The sequence below is a fragment of the Athene noctua genome, chromosome 10 (assembly GCF_965140245.1).
Source record: "Athene noctua chromosome 10, bAthNoc1.hap1.1, whole genome shotgun sequence".
In the NCBI taxonomy this organism is placed as follows: domain Eukaryota; kingdom Metazoa; phylum Chordata; class Aves; order Strigiformes; family Strigidae; genus Athene; species Athene noctua.
The window spans coordinates 16,359,023-16,373,767 of record NC_134046.1 but is presented as its reverse complement, the minus strand read 5'-3'; the positions used below and the strand labels follow the sequence as shown (position 1 = coordinate 16,373,767).

At 37.2% G+C, this 14,745-nt stretch overlaps 1 protein-coding gene across 7 annotated transcripts in view; it reads left to right on the top strand.

The window, feature by feature from the left end:
- Positions 1-14,714, top strand: part of CACNA1D (calcium voltage-gated channel subunit alpha1 D) — a 197,048-nt gene extending 182,334 nt beyond the window's left edge. For all 7 annotated transcript variants that reach the window (XM_074914639.1, XM_074914641.1, XM_074914643.1 and 4 more), the window contains 8 exons: positions 1,370-1,486; positions 2,972-3,339; positions 3,648-3,674; positions 4,669-4,818; positions 6,964-7,127; positions 10,373-10,491; positions 11,209-11,529; positions 12,536-14,714. In XM_074914639.1, coding sequence (XP_074770740.1) covers positions 1,370-1,486; positions 2,972-3,339; positions 3,648-3,674; positions 4,669-4,818; positions 6,964-7,127; positions 10,373-10,491; positions 11,209-11,529; positions 12,536-12,829 — 1,560 coding nt within the window. In that variant the 3' untranslated portion in view covers positions 12,830-14,714. The remainder of the gene's footprint in view (positions 1-1,369; positions 1,487-2,971; positions 3,340-3,647; positions 3,675-4,668; positions 4,819-6,963; positions 7,128-10,372; positions 10,492-11,208; positions 11,530-12,535) is intronic.
- The last annotated feature ends 31 nt before the right edge of the window (positions 14,715-14,745 follow it).

Here is a 14,745-nt window from a genome sequence, read left to right as displayed (position 1 = left end):
GTAGCTAATGTGATTAGTCAAGGGCTGATTTCAGGAAGTGAAATGCTGGTATGAATGAAACCTGAAGAGGACCCTATAGTAAATCTACACTGTTAGATACAAAGCTTTTTGGTTCATTCCTTTCCAGGTTCTGATTGCCCACACTGCATACATGCCATTTTCCTCCCCAGCAAACCTGCTATTTCCATTTTGAGCTGAAACTTGGCTGCGATGCTGTGCTGTACTCGAGGGACCATGTGTGCTAGGCAGCAGCAATGGGACCAGGCTGCATTTGGTGCCCTCCAAGGTCCTTCAGCTCCATTTGGAGCTCTGAAACACACAAAATTCTCTACATATCTTCATGCCACCCCAGGGCAAGTAACATGCAGTGTCAGTGTCATGCCATAGGTGTACAGCTCAGATGGGCTGGGACAGCCTTCACATCTGCATCCAAAAATGCAGAAAAATAATAAATCAGGCTTTTAGATAATAATCAAGAATTTAGCCAAGTGCTGTGCAAGATTTTTAGTAGTGTAAGTGTACTGTTAGTAAAGAGCTAAACAAACAGATCTTTGATTTCATCTGAACCCGAGGAAATTGAAAAAAGTTGGGAAAAACAACACTGCATTTTTTGCTTCAGACCATGACAGCCACAGTTAAAACAGGAAAAATATCTTCTTTTCGAAGTAAGTAAGGCCTACACAAAAGCACTGAATTCTTGGCTCTGAGTATGATGTCCATTTCCTCTCTAATGTGCAAGTCTGTCCTTGGCAGTTTCAGCATTATCCCTTTTCCTAAAGGTTGCTTGTGGTAGCAGGCTTGAGAGCAATATGAACTGATACATGCCGAGTCCATGCTACTATAGCTACATCGTTTTTTGTCCTAAAGCTTTAAATCAAATATCTGCATATCATAGGGCAGTGCAGATGACCTGGAATTATTTCACTGCTTTCTTTTCCATCTGAGCTCTGCTAAAACTGCTCTTGCTGTAGCAAAAATCTTGTGTTTCCTTTGTGGACACAGGCTTGCAAACATGTTTTTAACAGTAAATATGCATCTAATTGAAATACATTTTATTATAGTTCTTGCTGCTTACTTATGCTTTATTATAAGATGAATTTTATTTCTATAGGGTTCCATAAACATCAGTGGTCTTTTAGTCAGAATCTACCCTGTGATAATAAAGACATGATCACCTCAACTGGGTTGTACTGGAATACAAGCCTTTTCGTAATAACAGTAAAGAGACATATAGTAGGATGCATCCTCTCTGGATGCCAGGGTACAAAAACTTGTTGACTGTCCTTTAAAATAAATCTGCACTCCTGTAATTAAAGAACAAAAAAATAATTTGCATTCCTAATGTATTATGATATTGTCATTGATTTAGGCAGGACTAAGGACACTTCATGATATTGGCCCTGAAATACGCCGAGCTATATCCTGTGACTTGCAAGATGATGAACCAGAGGAAAACAATCCAGAGGAGGAGGAAGATGTTTATAAAGTAATGTCAGAACACAGCTATGTGAATTGATTTGTCATATAATATGAGCTTAAAGAATGAGCTTATCCCTGTATATGAAGGACAATAAGAATAATAATAATTTTAAATCCCCTCAAATAAGCATAAGTATTTTATAAATATGTATATATCTATAAAAATGGTATTACCAGGACACTTGCATCTCATCATAAATTTAGGAAGCAGTTCCTGCAGGGTTATTCTCTTGCCCCTAGTTCTTTCTCATTAGTTCTTATTTTTTTCTTAAGCAAATCCTAAGACAAGGCACAAAGCTTGCCATCCCAAATTTTGATAGTGGCAAGGTTGAAACTGGAAGTGTCTTAACTTCTGCAATGGTAGATAGGACGAAGAGAAATAAATTCTATACAGCCAAACCACAACAGACACAGAGCTGCATATTTTAAAACAAATGCCTGGAATTACACAGAAGTCAATATAAATGCTACTTCTAATTTCCTGTGAGGGATATCAATAAGAATCAATCAGAAAAAAAAAAAAAAGTCCTCTTTTACACTGTATATATTCAGTTTAATGGTGAGCATGTCAAGTTGGTGTTACAATCAGGAGTGATCTGCAAACCATTTGTCAGCCGGCAAGAAAACTTAATTTTTCACAAGTATTTCCAAAGAAGCAGATGTAAAAGCATGCTCCTGTAGTAATTACATCAGAAGCCCCATAGCTTGCTGTTCTCCTTTGCACAAGAGGAGGATGCGGCACTGGAGACAGTAGATGGATTTCTCTGCCAACCATCATTACATCCTGTCTTCCCTAGATTGAGCTTCAAGACAGACTGCTGTCATCCAAGACCCACACCTGGCTAGACAGGGAGGCTACATAATCTGGGTCAGGTGTCAAAGAGAGCTGCATGTCATAGTCGTAACTTAACACTTCATTCTCTCTTTCACGGTCCATTACACTCTCAGGGCTGATAAAGAGTTACTGCTCTTGTACCTCTGCAAGTAGAAAGAATGGAAGCACTGAAGCTTAATGATACTTGAGATATGCTTGCAAGCTGTTGCATGGCACTCCATCCTGTCCGAGTAACGCCTGTTGCAAACCCATGCTCTGGGATAACAGGAGAGAATTCCACCAAAGTGTTCTCAAAAATTAAGCAGACACGTCCCTTTCTGAGGAAGTTAGTGCATGTTCATGTATGGGAATCTAGGTTTCTCCTGCATAATAAAATGTGGAGAAAGCTAGATGTCACATTTAGTTGTATGGAAAAAGAATAATGATCACAGCATAATGTTGATTTGACTCTGAAATACAAATATTGTCATCACAATCACATCTCTCTCACTTCAGGAGATCCCATCTGAAGCATCATAAAATTAGAAAGAAAAATCACAGATTATTTGAATTGCTGCTTTTCTATGCATGTAGGAGAGAAAAGTAAGGTATTGCTGTCAAAAATACGTTCTGTTAAGGTATCTAATGTAATTTTTTCTTTCTCTTCCCCTAAAACAGAGGAACGGTGCCCTCTTTGGCAACCACATAAACCATATTAGCAGTGACAGACGAGATTCATTTCAACAGATCAACACCACACACCGTCCCTTACATGTTCAGCGGCCTTCAATTCCATCTGCAAGTGATACTGAGAAAAATATATATCCCCAGACAGGAAATTCTGTATACCACAATCATCTTAATCACAACTCGATAGGAAAGCAAGTTCCAAACTCAACAAATGCCAATCTCAATAATGCCAACGTGTCCAAAGTTGCTCATGGAAAACACGCAAATTTTGGAAATCATGAGCATAGATCTGAAAACGGTTACCATTCATACTCCAGAACCGACCACGAGAAGCGTAGAAGGCCAAGCAGTAGGAGGTAACTTTACAAATACGTGTTTGCGTTTAACCAAATTTATATATTATAAATATGCTATAAGAAGAGTTATGCTACATGAAACTAATTTGTGCATTTAGCTTCATTTCTGTTGCCTACTGATGTATGATACATATTTAAAATATATCTCTGACATATGAGAAATGTATATAATTTTAATAAGGTTTGAAAGCAATACTTTTCTTTAAGGTGAAATTACTATTTACAGACATTATAATTACCAATGAATTTTTCTAAAGTACCTGATTTTAAAATGTCTTTCTCCTTATTTTCATGGCTTACCTGGATAGAACTCGCTACTATGAAACATATATTAGGTGAGTTGATATTCTTCTGACATAATTGAAGAGGACAAAGTAGGTTTTATTTTTCTTCTTTTCCCCCTCCCTCCTTTTCCCCCTCCCTCCTTTTCCCCCTCCCTCCTTTTCCCCCTCCCTCCTTTTTCCCCTCCCTCCTTTTTCCCTCGTTTTTCTTTCTTCAGTACAATTTTCAAAATTAACTGTATGACAACACATATGCTGAATAACTTAAGTGACAATTTCTAAGTCAAATTTTCTACTGCCTTTTCTAAAAGGATAAACTTCTATGGTAAATTTCAAAATTATTCAAGTCCTTTTAAAAGTCCATGCAGGTTTGTGCACTTTTCAACAGCCAAAAGATCTCGTTTGATGGTAGCCCTTGTTTAAAATCAACTTGTAAAGATTGGAAAAAATACTGGCTTTAGCTTTGCTAAATATTCATGTGTACAGTTCCTATTATACGGGGCCCAAAATCTTTTCTTGTCTTATGTCTGAATATTTTCTAAGACAACTTTTAAAAATGGGATATATTGTGTTATTTGAAGCGCATTGCTTAATGTACTCTCAGTGCTCAATTTTCATGTCTAGATTTGCACATCCATTTCTGATTTTTCTTGAAATACCTCAGTGAGTGCTCCTTAATATTTTAGCCATTTGGCAAACTTCAGACATTTGAGAGAGGCTGTCTTTCTTCAAAGAACTCTGAATTTATATTTTGTAAAAATGTCTTAAATGTATTTGTCTTCACTGAACATCCCCATATTAATTATTTCCCTATTTGTAGCACAAGGAGATAAAGGAATGTCATCTTTAAGAAACAGATAAAATAGTCACGTTCTGAACTGCAGTTCTACACAATTTACTATAACATCACATTCTGAGAAGAGAGTTGTTAATGCTTGTCTTTTAATGTGCTTCCAAGAAAATAAAAAAACACAACTGTGCATAAAATATACAGTATGTAATTTATATAAATAAAATACTAAAAAATGTAGGTATTTGCTATTTACAGATCAGACTCTGGTGATGGGCGTCGACCTACTATTTGCCGTGAAGAACGTGAAGTTCAAGACTATTGCAATGATGATCATTATTTGGGAGAGCAGGAATATTTTAGTGGAGAGGAATATTATGAAGAAGACAGTATGTTGTCAGGAAGCAGGTGAGGATATTTGTTAAACTTGGAAAAATATTTCAAAAAATCAAGTACATATCTCTAAAATCTTCACTAAGCACACTTATACTGAAAATTCTCTAATGGAGTTAATGCTCCACAGCTGCTGGCAAGTGAAATGGTGAATAGGAATAGTGTGTGTTCCAAAGGTCTTTTGCATGTGACATCATGTGCAGACTCCAGCAAAACTTCTGTACCAAATTCAAAGGAAAGCACAAAGTTCCTTTGAACTGAGTATAAAGTAGTGCACAACCAAAGAAGCGTTTCACTTGTAAATAAAATTTTACATACAACAGAAGATGTATCAAGCTCAGATAGAGGAATTCTTAGAAATGGTTTTCTTTTAATTTAACATAAAAAGAAAGGTGAAGCTGGTGAACTGTGGACTAAGATCATAAGGTAGTACTAGCTGGACCAATAAAGAATTGGACAACTTCCTTTTGAAAATTCTCATTATACCTCATTATTAATAATCCTCCTCCTGCCACCATTTGTTATCTCTTTAGTACAAACACTTAACACTGTCATAATTGTCCTGCCTTTTATATGTTTGGAACAGATTTCTTCAAGTTTAATTCATAAGCTTTATGGAAATGCCATCAATTGAATTTTAGTCAACAACTAGCATTTCTTACAAATTTGTATTACTGCATAACGTCCAAATTTGTATTAATTGAAGGTTCTTTACTGCAATTGCAGAGTTCTAGTTTTGTAACCTGTTTTTTCTCAGTTTTCAAACTAATTTCTGTTTTCTCCAGCCAAAACTTGGAATAGTATATTAGTTAATTACAGTATTTCTGTTCAATAGGGTTTTTCAAAGACCTAGTAGTGGTCCTGTGTATTTAAATACTGTGATCTTTGTATTCAATATCTTAAGTTCAGACTTAAAAAGAAAAGACCTTGGTTTAATTTTGGTAAATGTAAGCTTTTCTCTACAACTTTATTTCAGAGTTTCTTCTGAAATGGACTGTGGTAGATTTTTCTGACTTTAGAACACTGGCTCCCAAGCTAGTTCACCTTTGAGCATTACCATATTCATTTGATTTGAGCACTGTGCCGTTGGCTTCAGCAACAGTGCAGGGCCTCACTTTGCATTGGGACCACGCCTGTACATAAATAATAGGTTTCCAGTTGTGCAGGCAATGCTTGGGTGCTACTTTGGGAGAAAGTCCTGATATTCCTGATTTAAAGTGTGAGATTGTTCCAGTGTTTTCTGAGTATCAATCTGCCATGGAACAGAACCTATATTTGGTAATACTGAAAGGCTTCCTATTTAGAAAAAAAAAAAAAAAAGCACCTTTTTCCCAAATACCTCATGATTTTTAAAATTCTATAATACTCTTTCTCATTATGACATAGAAAGATGTATGCCTTTACAAGATCTTGGGTAGATTGTGTTAATCTTCCTTGCAATAGCTATGTTTCCCTTCTAGTGAATAAATCCAATAACTTCTCAAAAATATCCTCCGCTTCTGTCAATAAATTTTTGTTATGAAATCCATGCTAGAAGTAGAGGAATTTATTGTCATTGTATCTTAGATCCGTAAATGCATATGCTCAAGTGCCAGACATGCTTAGTTCTCCTCTTCCTAGTCTATTGTCTTTCTCTGACATCTGAATTCTGGCAAAATTGGCACCCTAATCTGCATCTTGTTGGTTTGCATAAAAGCAGACAATTAACACCCTTCCGAGATTTGATTTTCGACAAGAGAAATACCCAGACTGTAAAAGACTTAATTTTGTTCTCTGAGTTTCTGTGCTCCACATATTTCCTAGGGTTCACGAGACAGCATGGTAGTAGAACAGAGTTGGTTTGGTTTTTTTTTTTAAGCAATGTAAAATGAGGTCCTACATTTTAGCCTGTACTGATAAGAATAACTATATAAATATAATCTAATAAAAATTTCACCTGGGAACTTACTGTGTAACTATAGTAGTACAAAAGTGTATGCTTGTTATCTCAAAATCAGTTTGCATATAGAAACTGGATTTTAAAATTGAGTAATTATATAATGTAATGTTTGGTTACCTTGCTGGAGAGAGTAGATTTGAAAATATTTTAGAAGAAATCTAATATATCAGTTTGCAGAAAGTGACTTAAAGTAACATTTACTTTATGTATTTTAAATGCAGGCATATATATGATTACCACTGTAGATATCACTGCCATGACTCAGATTTTGAGAGACCAAAAGGTTACCATCACCCACACGGGTTTTTTGAGGAAGATGATTCACAGATCTGTTATGATGCAAAAAGATCTCCTAGGAGACGGCTGCTACCTCCAACACCAACACGTAAGTACATTAAGAACAATTTGTTTGCAAATCTAGAAGTATTTAAATGCATTCAGACATGTTCCAGTTCAAAAAGGCCTCTTTTTAATTTGGATTTCAAACATGACTTTTCTTGGTTATTGTTGCTAGTGGATTATTGTGTATGGCAGAAATATCCATCCATCCTGAGAGACTGCTCAGAGAATCTGTGGATCCTACCTTACAAGTCAGTCTTTCTAGTACCTCTTGCCTCACTCATCCCGTACTATAAACGTAACAAATTTAATTGCCAGTTTTAACTTGATATGATAAATGAAGGAAGAGCAAGGCAGAATGCAGCAGTGGTTTGCTTTGAAACGTTGACTGGAGGGTTTCAATCCATGTGCCCTTTATTCACCCCTAGAGATGTGCAGTGTTGCCCTGAGTTGGTGCCATTGTCTCTCACCTGCGGGCACTTCCCCTGTCTTTTAACAGTCCTGCTGTTCAATGACATTGTAATCAGTGGCATTTGCATCTGCTGTTTTAGTAAATACTAGAGACTGAAGCAGGACAATTTTCAGGGAAGAAGAGAACTGAGTGACCTTAATGGTGCTTTGCGTTTGGGTTTGGGGTTTTTTATTTACCTTTGCAGTGCCTTTAAGCTTTTTAATGTGAGTTTCTCAAGTGGAAAACAAAAATGTTCCTGAGCTAAGCATCTTATTTCAGATTCATACTAGTACTTTGTTGTGCCATCTCAGGAACAATGATTAATATTCTGAGTTTCTTCTGAGGGAGAAAATGTTTCAATTTATAGATTGAATTAGTGTTGTCAACTGTTTTTTTTTTTACCTGTTTAATTTTCATTTATTCTCCTCCTTAGACCTTTCTCTTGGTTTCTCCTTATCTCAAGCACAGTATTGCTTTATTTGCATTTCTAAAAATTCTCATGCTTCTTATCTTGTAATTTGTTTTGGTATGTTCCAGGCCATACTGCAAAGATTAACAGTGCTAATCCTCTAGTGAATCTAGGCACAGACTCAAAACTCTTGGATTTTGGTCTTTGACCTCTGACACTTCATAGAGAGGAAGCACTTGGGGTTGTGAAGTGCAAAATAAACCTCTTTCTGAGGCTCTTTCTTGGTGCACAATAAACACTTGGCTCCGTACAACCCCACAGTGGCCCTAAGAGTGCTCTTACACATAGTGTGGAGAGTGCAGCGAGGTCTGTGGTGTGTGGCTTTGGATGATGCCATCTAACCAGTGCCCTCCAGACAGAACAACACAGGATCATTTCTAGAAGAGTCTCTGTGTTTTGTCTGCTCTAAGGTGGACTGCCTTTCTAGCAAAGCCGGAGTTGTCTTTCCTTCTGATGATGCTAGCAGCCAGCATCATGGTCCATTTATCTGTGGAAGTATGACTGCAAGGACACTGTGGGTGGGAAAATGGGTTTCAGTCCTTTCCTGTCTCAGACACCCTAAAGAAAGTGCAGGTATAGATTTAAAAAATAAAAGTTTCAGAGGCAAGTGTAGTGGGATCATTATACAATGGCTGAGGTACAGTCTCTGACTGTTTAAAATTACAGAAAACTGTAATAAAGGGCAGCAGCAAAATATATAATTACATAATAAAGAAAACATTCTTCAGCAATACCGTCAGTGCTGGATCCTCACTTTTGGCACTCTGCTCCTTACAACAAGACCAGTAATGCTGTCTGCTATTTGGCTTTCTGACCTTAAGGGCCACAGAAGGAAAAAGCAGAAAGAATGAGTCTTGCACTAGAGAGAGTAAATAACTCACCTCAGATGAATGATAATGAAATGTACAGAAAGCTGCTTGATCACTTCCAGTAGCAGAAGGAAAAGACATCGGACAAAGGGGAGACTGTGAAAGGAGACTCCTGTACACCTTTCTGCAAGCTTTTCTGATAGCTGAGGAATTTTAAGCCACAGAAACAGATGGATGCTTGTATATCCATTCCATACATTGCAGGAGAACAACCTTATAAAAATCCTCTGGGGATTGTTACAAGGCGAAGGTTGAAGGCTTCCTGTGACTGCAGCCTTTGGGATTCATTTGACTTCTCTGATAACATTGTGATGACACTATTAAGCAGACATTTCTTTAGAGGAAACTTACACTTTCTATCTCACTTACAAGAAACTAGATAAATGTCCTAGATAATAGGGCATTTGATATCCTAGGATAAGAGGACCTAGTTCTGATCTGAGTTGCGTAAGGTTAATGTAGGAAGTCCTTTGACTCACACCAATACAATGTTGCAAGAACTCAGTCAGGCCTCCTGTCATAACCATTCGTTTAATGTTCAGCAACACAGCTGAGAAATGTTGGAGACTTGGTATCTCAGCAGATTTTAAAAGAAGCTCAAACCTTTTATTTGTAACTACTGTATGGGCTGTTTGGCCTGGGGAGGAAGTCCTGATGTTCTCACGTGAAGAAAGAAAAAAGAGAAAGAACCTGCAACATTGCACTAAACAGCTGCTGCTAGCATCAGGATTCAGTCCAAGCTAATGTAACAGAGTGCCTTGGCTGAGTACTGTAGTTAGTAAGGTGAGCTTTGTGTCAAGCTTCCTGAAGGTTTTTATACCAAACTCATCACCACAGTATTTGAGCAACTTCCAGAAGTGTGCTGAGAAATGATTAAGATATTCTTTCAGACTCGTTCCTGGGGAGAAGCAGGTCCAAACAAGTGTCTTGTTTGGGATGAGGGGACTTCTTGGTTTGCTTTTTATTAATTTTGGTATCGGGACATCCAGCATTTGTTAGGAGCAAGGCTTACATTCCTGCATTTGGATTTATCGCAGAGAAAATGGAGAGACACAACGTTTGCCTCAAGTGGACTGAATCACCTCCTGGAGGTGCCTAGTTTGGTGCAATGATTCTTTAAGGAACCCTGATGGTTAATATCCAGCATTAAGTGCCTGGTGACAACTATGAGGAATCTTAAGTCTATGGCACTTAACTCCAATTCTGTTCACAAAAAACTCTGAACCAGACTGCTGCATAACACAAGCTGTCTTTGTGAAACAGATGCTTCAAATTCTGTCATGTCAGGCTGCTCGTGTGGTTTCTACCTAGGACTGCATTTGCTCATATGATGTATCTATCCTTTATTGTACAACCAGCTTCTTGCTTCTGTTAGCACAACTCATTTCTTACTGAGGGATATGTTTTTATTTGTGTGATAGTTGACTCACATTGGAATTCTGGAAATAATAGACTTTGAGGAAAGTATTTTATTTTCCTAATGAATTATGGTTTCCCTGTAGCAAATAGACGATCTTCCTTTAACTTTGAATGCCTCCGCCGACAAAGTAGTCAAGATGACATACCACTCTCTCCTAATTTCCATCGCACTGCTTTACCACTTCACTTAATGCAACAGCAGGTAAGCACAAAATCTTATTTAACTATTAACGAACTGGTGTAGTGTCCGTGTGACTTTCACTGTTGTTTGAAACAGTACTAATGTATTACGTCATTTGCCTGTGCACATCATCTAGGCCAAGTGTAGGCTTGTAGTTGCTCGACACAAGGCTTCTCAGACGTTGACCTTCTACAAAATATTGAAAATGAGTAGTTTGCTCCTATGACTCTCTTAAGTGTCTGCAAAGAGTCAGGATGCCCTAAGGACTTTTGACCCGGACTGCTAATATGACAACTGCCTATTAATCTTTGGCTATGCAGTTGCTGAGCCCCACCTGTGAGAATTTGCAAGCACAACGTACACATCTTTTGAGGCTCAGTGCCAAGCGCTGACGTGGCTCTGCAAGGATGGCAATTTCCATAGCTCAGAGATGCCATCCAGAATGCTTGGAACGTGCTGACACCTTCCTATCCTGTCCCTACAGGACAGAAGAAATGTTTCTATGCTTGTATAAGCAAGATTTTGTGACCTGCGTAGTAATAGAAAAAAATACCATTTTATCCTGTCAAGTTACCAATTTCAGTCCTGTTCCTCCTTTACATGACTACTAAAGATGAGGAAATGTTAACTTTGCATAGCTGCTGCCTGAACAATTGGTTTGAACTAAATGTTGGAATGAGAAATGAGTATGACTGAGCACTGGAAATCACTAACTTCTAAAACTCTTCCCCTTACCAGGTCATGGCTGTTGCAGGCCTGGATTCCAGCAAAGCTCATAAACATTCACCAAGTCGTTCAACGCGTTCCTGGGCTACCCCTCCTGCCACCCCTCCCAACAGGGACCGTACCCCGTATTACAGACCTCTCATCCAGGTTGACAGGGCTGAATCTACAGAGCATATGAATGGCAGCCTGCCTTCCTTGCATAGGAGCTCTTGGTACACAGATGACCCTGATATTTCGTACCGAACATTTACACCAGCCAATTTAACTGTGCCTAATGACCTTAGGCATAAACACAGTGACAAACAGAGGAGTGCAGACAGCTTGGTAGAAGCGGTAAGTATTACAGAAACCTCTGAAGTAGCCAGGAGAGTCCATCTGTTCAGTTTTTGTGTTATCTTTAAAAAGCATATAATTCAGTTCACATCACCTCTTTGAAAATGTGATATTTTCTGTTTCAAAGCCCAAAACCATCTTTAGGTAAAGACAGGGGAACTTGTAGTTGTCACATAGTAAACAATTTCTACTGAATCCAAAACTTAACGTTGGTGTGTCAGGGAACTGAAGAGATTTCAGAGATTTGAAATTGAAGTTTTCTAGTTGAGGATCAGTTACGAAGTGTCCTTCCACAGTGGCTGACAGGAAAGACAGGATGCATATGCCTGTTCTCTCTGTTGTTTCTATAGAAATACATAACCATTTTTGCAGTAATCTGAATAAAAGATCAGGAACTCTATGAATCAGTTTACTAATGTAGAGGTGACTAAGCTACAAGGATTGATTTGCAGGTGTACTGAACAATGTTAAGAATTCCCTTTTATATTAAAAAAAATTGAAGATAAAGAGTATATAGCATTCCTGAATCATAGTTGCTCTTCTTGCTTCCATCTGTCGCTTCCTTTCCATTACCATGAGGTAAACAATTCGCTTCGTTACATTTTATTTGCAAATGGGACTTCAGCATCTCAGATACTGAGAATGTATCTAAAATTCTGTGTTTCAGGCGACTGTTCTAACTGCACCATCTGAGATATATTAACTGTTGTCTTTAGTATATCAGCCCGATGATTGATGCTTAGCAAAGACTACTCCCAAACTTCTAATGACAAAAGACAGATGCATTACATTGTCAGTTATTACATTATCAGTTGCCTTATCACATAATGGACACACTGTGGTTTGGAGCCATTTGACTGTTCTCTACATGTACAGTTTTGCTGTGAGTTGCTGTAGTGATTCAGCAGGGGGGGTTCTAGTCTTTTCCACAAATGAGAAACGTTGTTGTGACCTGTCTGTTCTGTAATTCCACTGTGTATCTCATTCTCTCCCCTCCATCTGCCAGGTGCTTATATCTGAAGGCCTAGGAAGGTATGCAAAGGACCCTAAATTTGTTTCAGCTACAAAACACGAGATTGCTGATGCATGTGACATGACTATTGATGAGATGGAAAGTGCAGCAAGTAATCTTCTCAATGGAAATATTAGCAATGGGACCAATGGGGATATGTTTCCCATTTTAAGCAGACAAGATTATGAACTTCAAGATTTTGGTCCTGGCTACAGTGATGAAGAACCAGAAACGGGACGATACGAAGAAGACTTAGCTGATGAAATGATATGCATTACAAGCTTATAGTATTTAGCAAGGAAAATTATTCTAATAACAGAAAAAGTGCCTCATAGTTTAAAGATGCTAGGCACTAGCTGGAGTGAATAACCAATCAAGTTTTGTACAAGTGATGTCACACCTCAAGGAAGCCATAACTAAAAAATTTATTATCTCCAGGTTGCCGAAATGTGATCAGAGCTGCAGTACGTCAAGTCTCCTCCCAGAATCTTCAGTTCCTCTGTAGGAATAAGGTTATTTCGAAACCAAGCAGATTGTGACAATCAGTTTTTTGAGGGCTAGAGCAGGATTCTGAGGTGTAATATCTTGCCTGTCTTTCAACCTTGTGCTGCTGTCCTTTGTAGTAGAGCAGGATTTTGTCAGTAAAAATGTCTGTATAAGTCCGGCACAAAATTGTGTGGGAAATAGCAACATGAGATGAGTAATGACAACCAATAATGTCATTACCTCAGTGCTCAATAGCATATCAGCTACCCGTTACATATCCATTCTAACATTGTTTTCAAACTTGCCTCCTGATTTTTTTTTCTTAACGCTCTTCTAAAATACAGTTTGTCAAGCTCTACCTGTTAAAGATCGTTGGAAAAAAAAAGTTATATAAAGAATAATCTGTCATATGTAACACCAGTTTACATAGGAAAATATCATTCAGATAGTCTGTTTTATGACTATCACGTTAAGGGCAAAATATACTGGAATAATTGCATTCTTACTAATGCACTTGCAACCAGGTTATAGTAGAATTAGATAAGATAGTTTGCTAAAAATTATATAGTAGAAATTACTGTAAATGAATTGTAATATACAATGATTTGTATTTGTAAAGAGATGTTCTATATTTTGTAATTATTGTACCGTAATTGAACTGCAGCAATATTTATGGACCCTAATTATTGTAACTCTCCACAGAATTCTAGATAGAAGTATTTTTACTTGGAATATATAGATCTATAGCATAAATATTTAAATAGAGCCACCTCTCAGTGTAAATCTCTTTTTGGGATAAAGTGTCAAGCTTGAACTTGGCAACAGAACAGATTATTTTTTTTTTTTTAATAATTGAGTCGAATCTCTCTGCATAAGGGATGCACAGTTGACTATTTACAGTCTTATAGTTGGAAAGGTAAAAGATTTAAAGTTATTTTAACTTTTTTGATTGAAAAATAATCTCTAATTTTATTTTTTTATTAATCCCATGCTAAAAATAAATATTAAAATCATCTAAAAATTGGCAAGTTCATGCCAGGGTATTACTGGTCATGAGACAGTTTTGACAAAATTTATTACCTGCATACCCTATGTTGATGGGAAGCATCTTGGGTGAAAAATATCCACATGAAAATGAAATTGCTTGACTTCAGTACTACTTAGTCTGCTTGGAAAGAAAAGAAATACGGTGATTCTTCACAGAACCAAAACCTTGATACAAGAAGTATACTGTTTTATTGCCTCTACCTTTCTGTTATTCTATGTGTACTATTTCAAAGATTTATTTTTATGCAACCAAGAGAGGGCTTAGATATTGTTCACAATGCAGTAAAACCCTGACATGACTTTGAGGCTGAAATGACCTTGGAGGAAAATCAAAACACAATGAAAGCTACTGTCTATTTTGTTAGCACTGGATAACAATGACTTGTTCTAACAAGTTATCTTACCAGGTTTTACCTGTAGTTCATATGCTAGATAGCAAACCAGTTCACATTTTTACAAATGTGATGTTTAAATCATGTCAATAAACATTTTGTACATAATGAGTTTCCTATGAATAGCTTACAGACTTCCTCTGAAATCATTCTTATTTCAAATGCCAGGATAAGAACTTAAAGGTTTGTAAATTATTTCTTGACCTACATCATTTTGTATTAAAACAAATGCAAAATGTTCTTCAAAATAAAACTGTGTAATAATTTTATTATACTTGG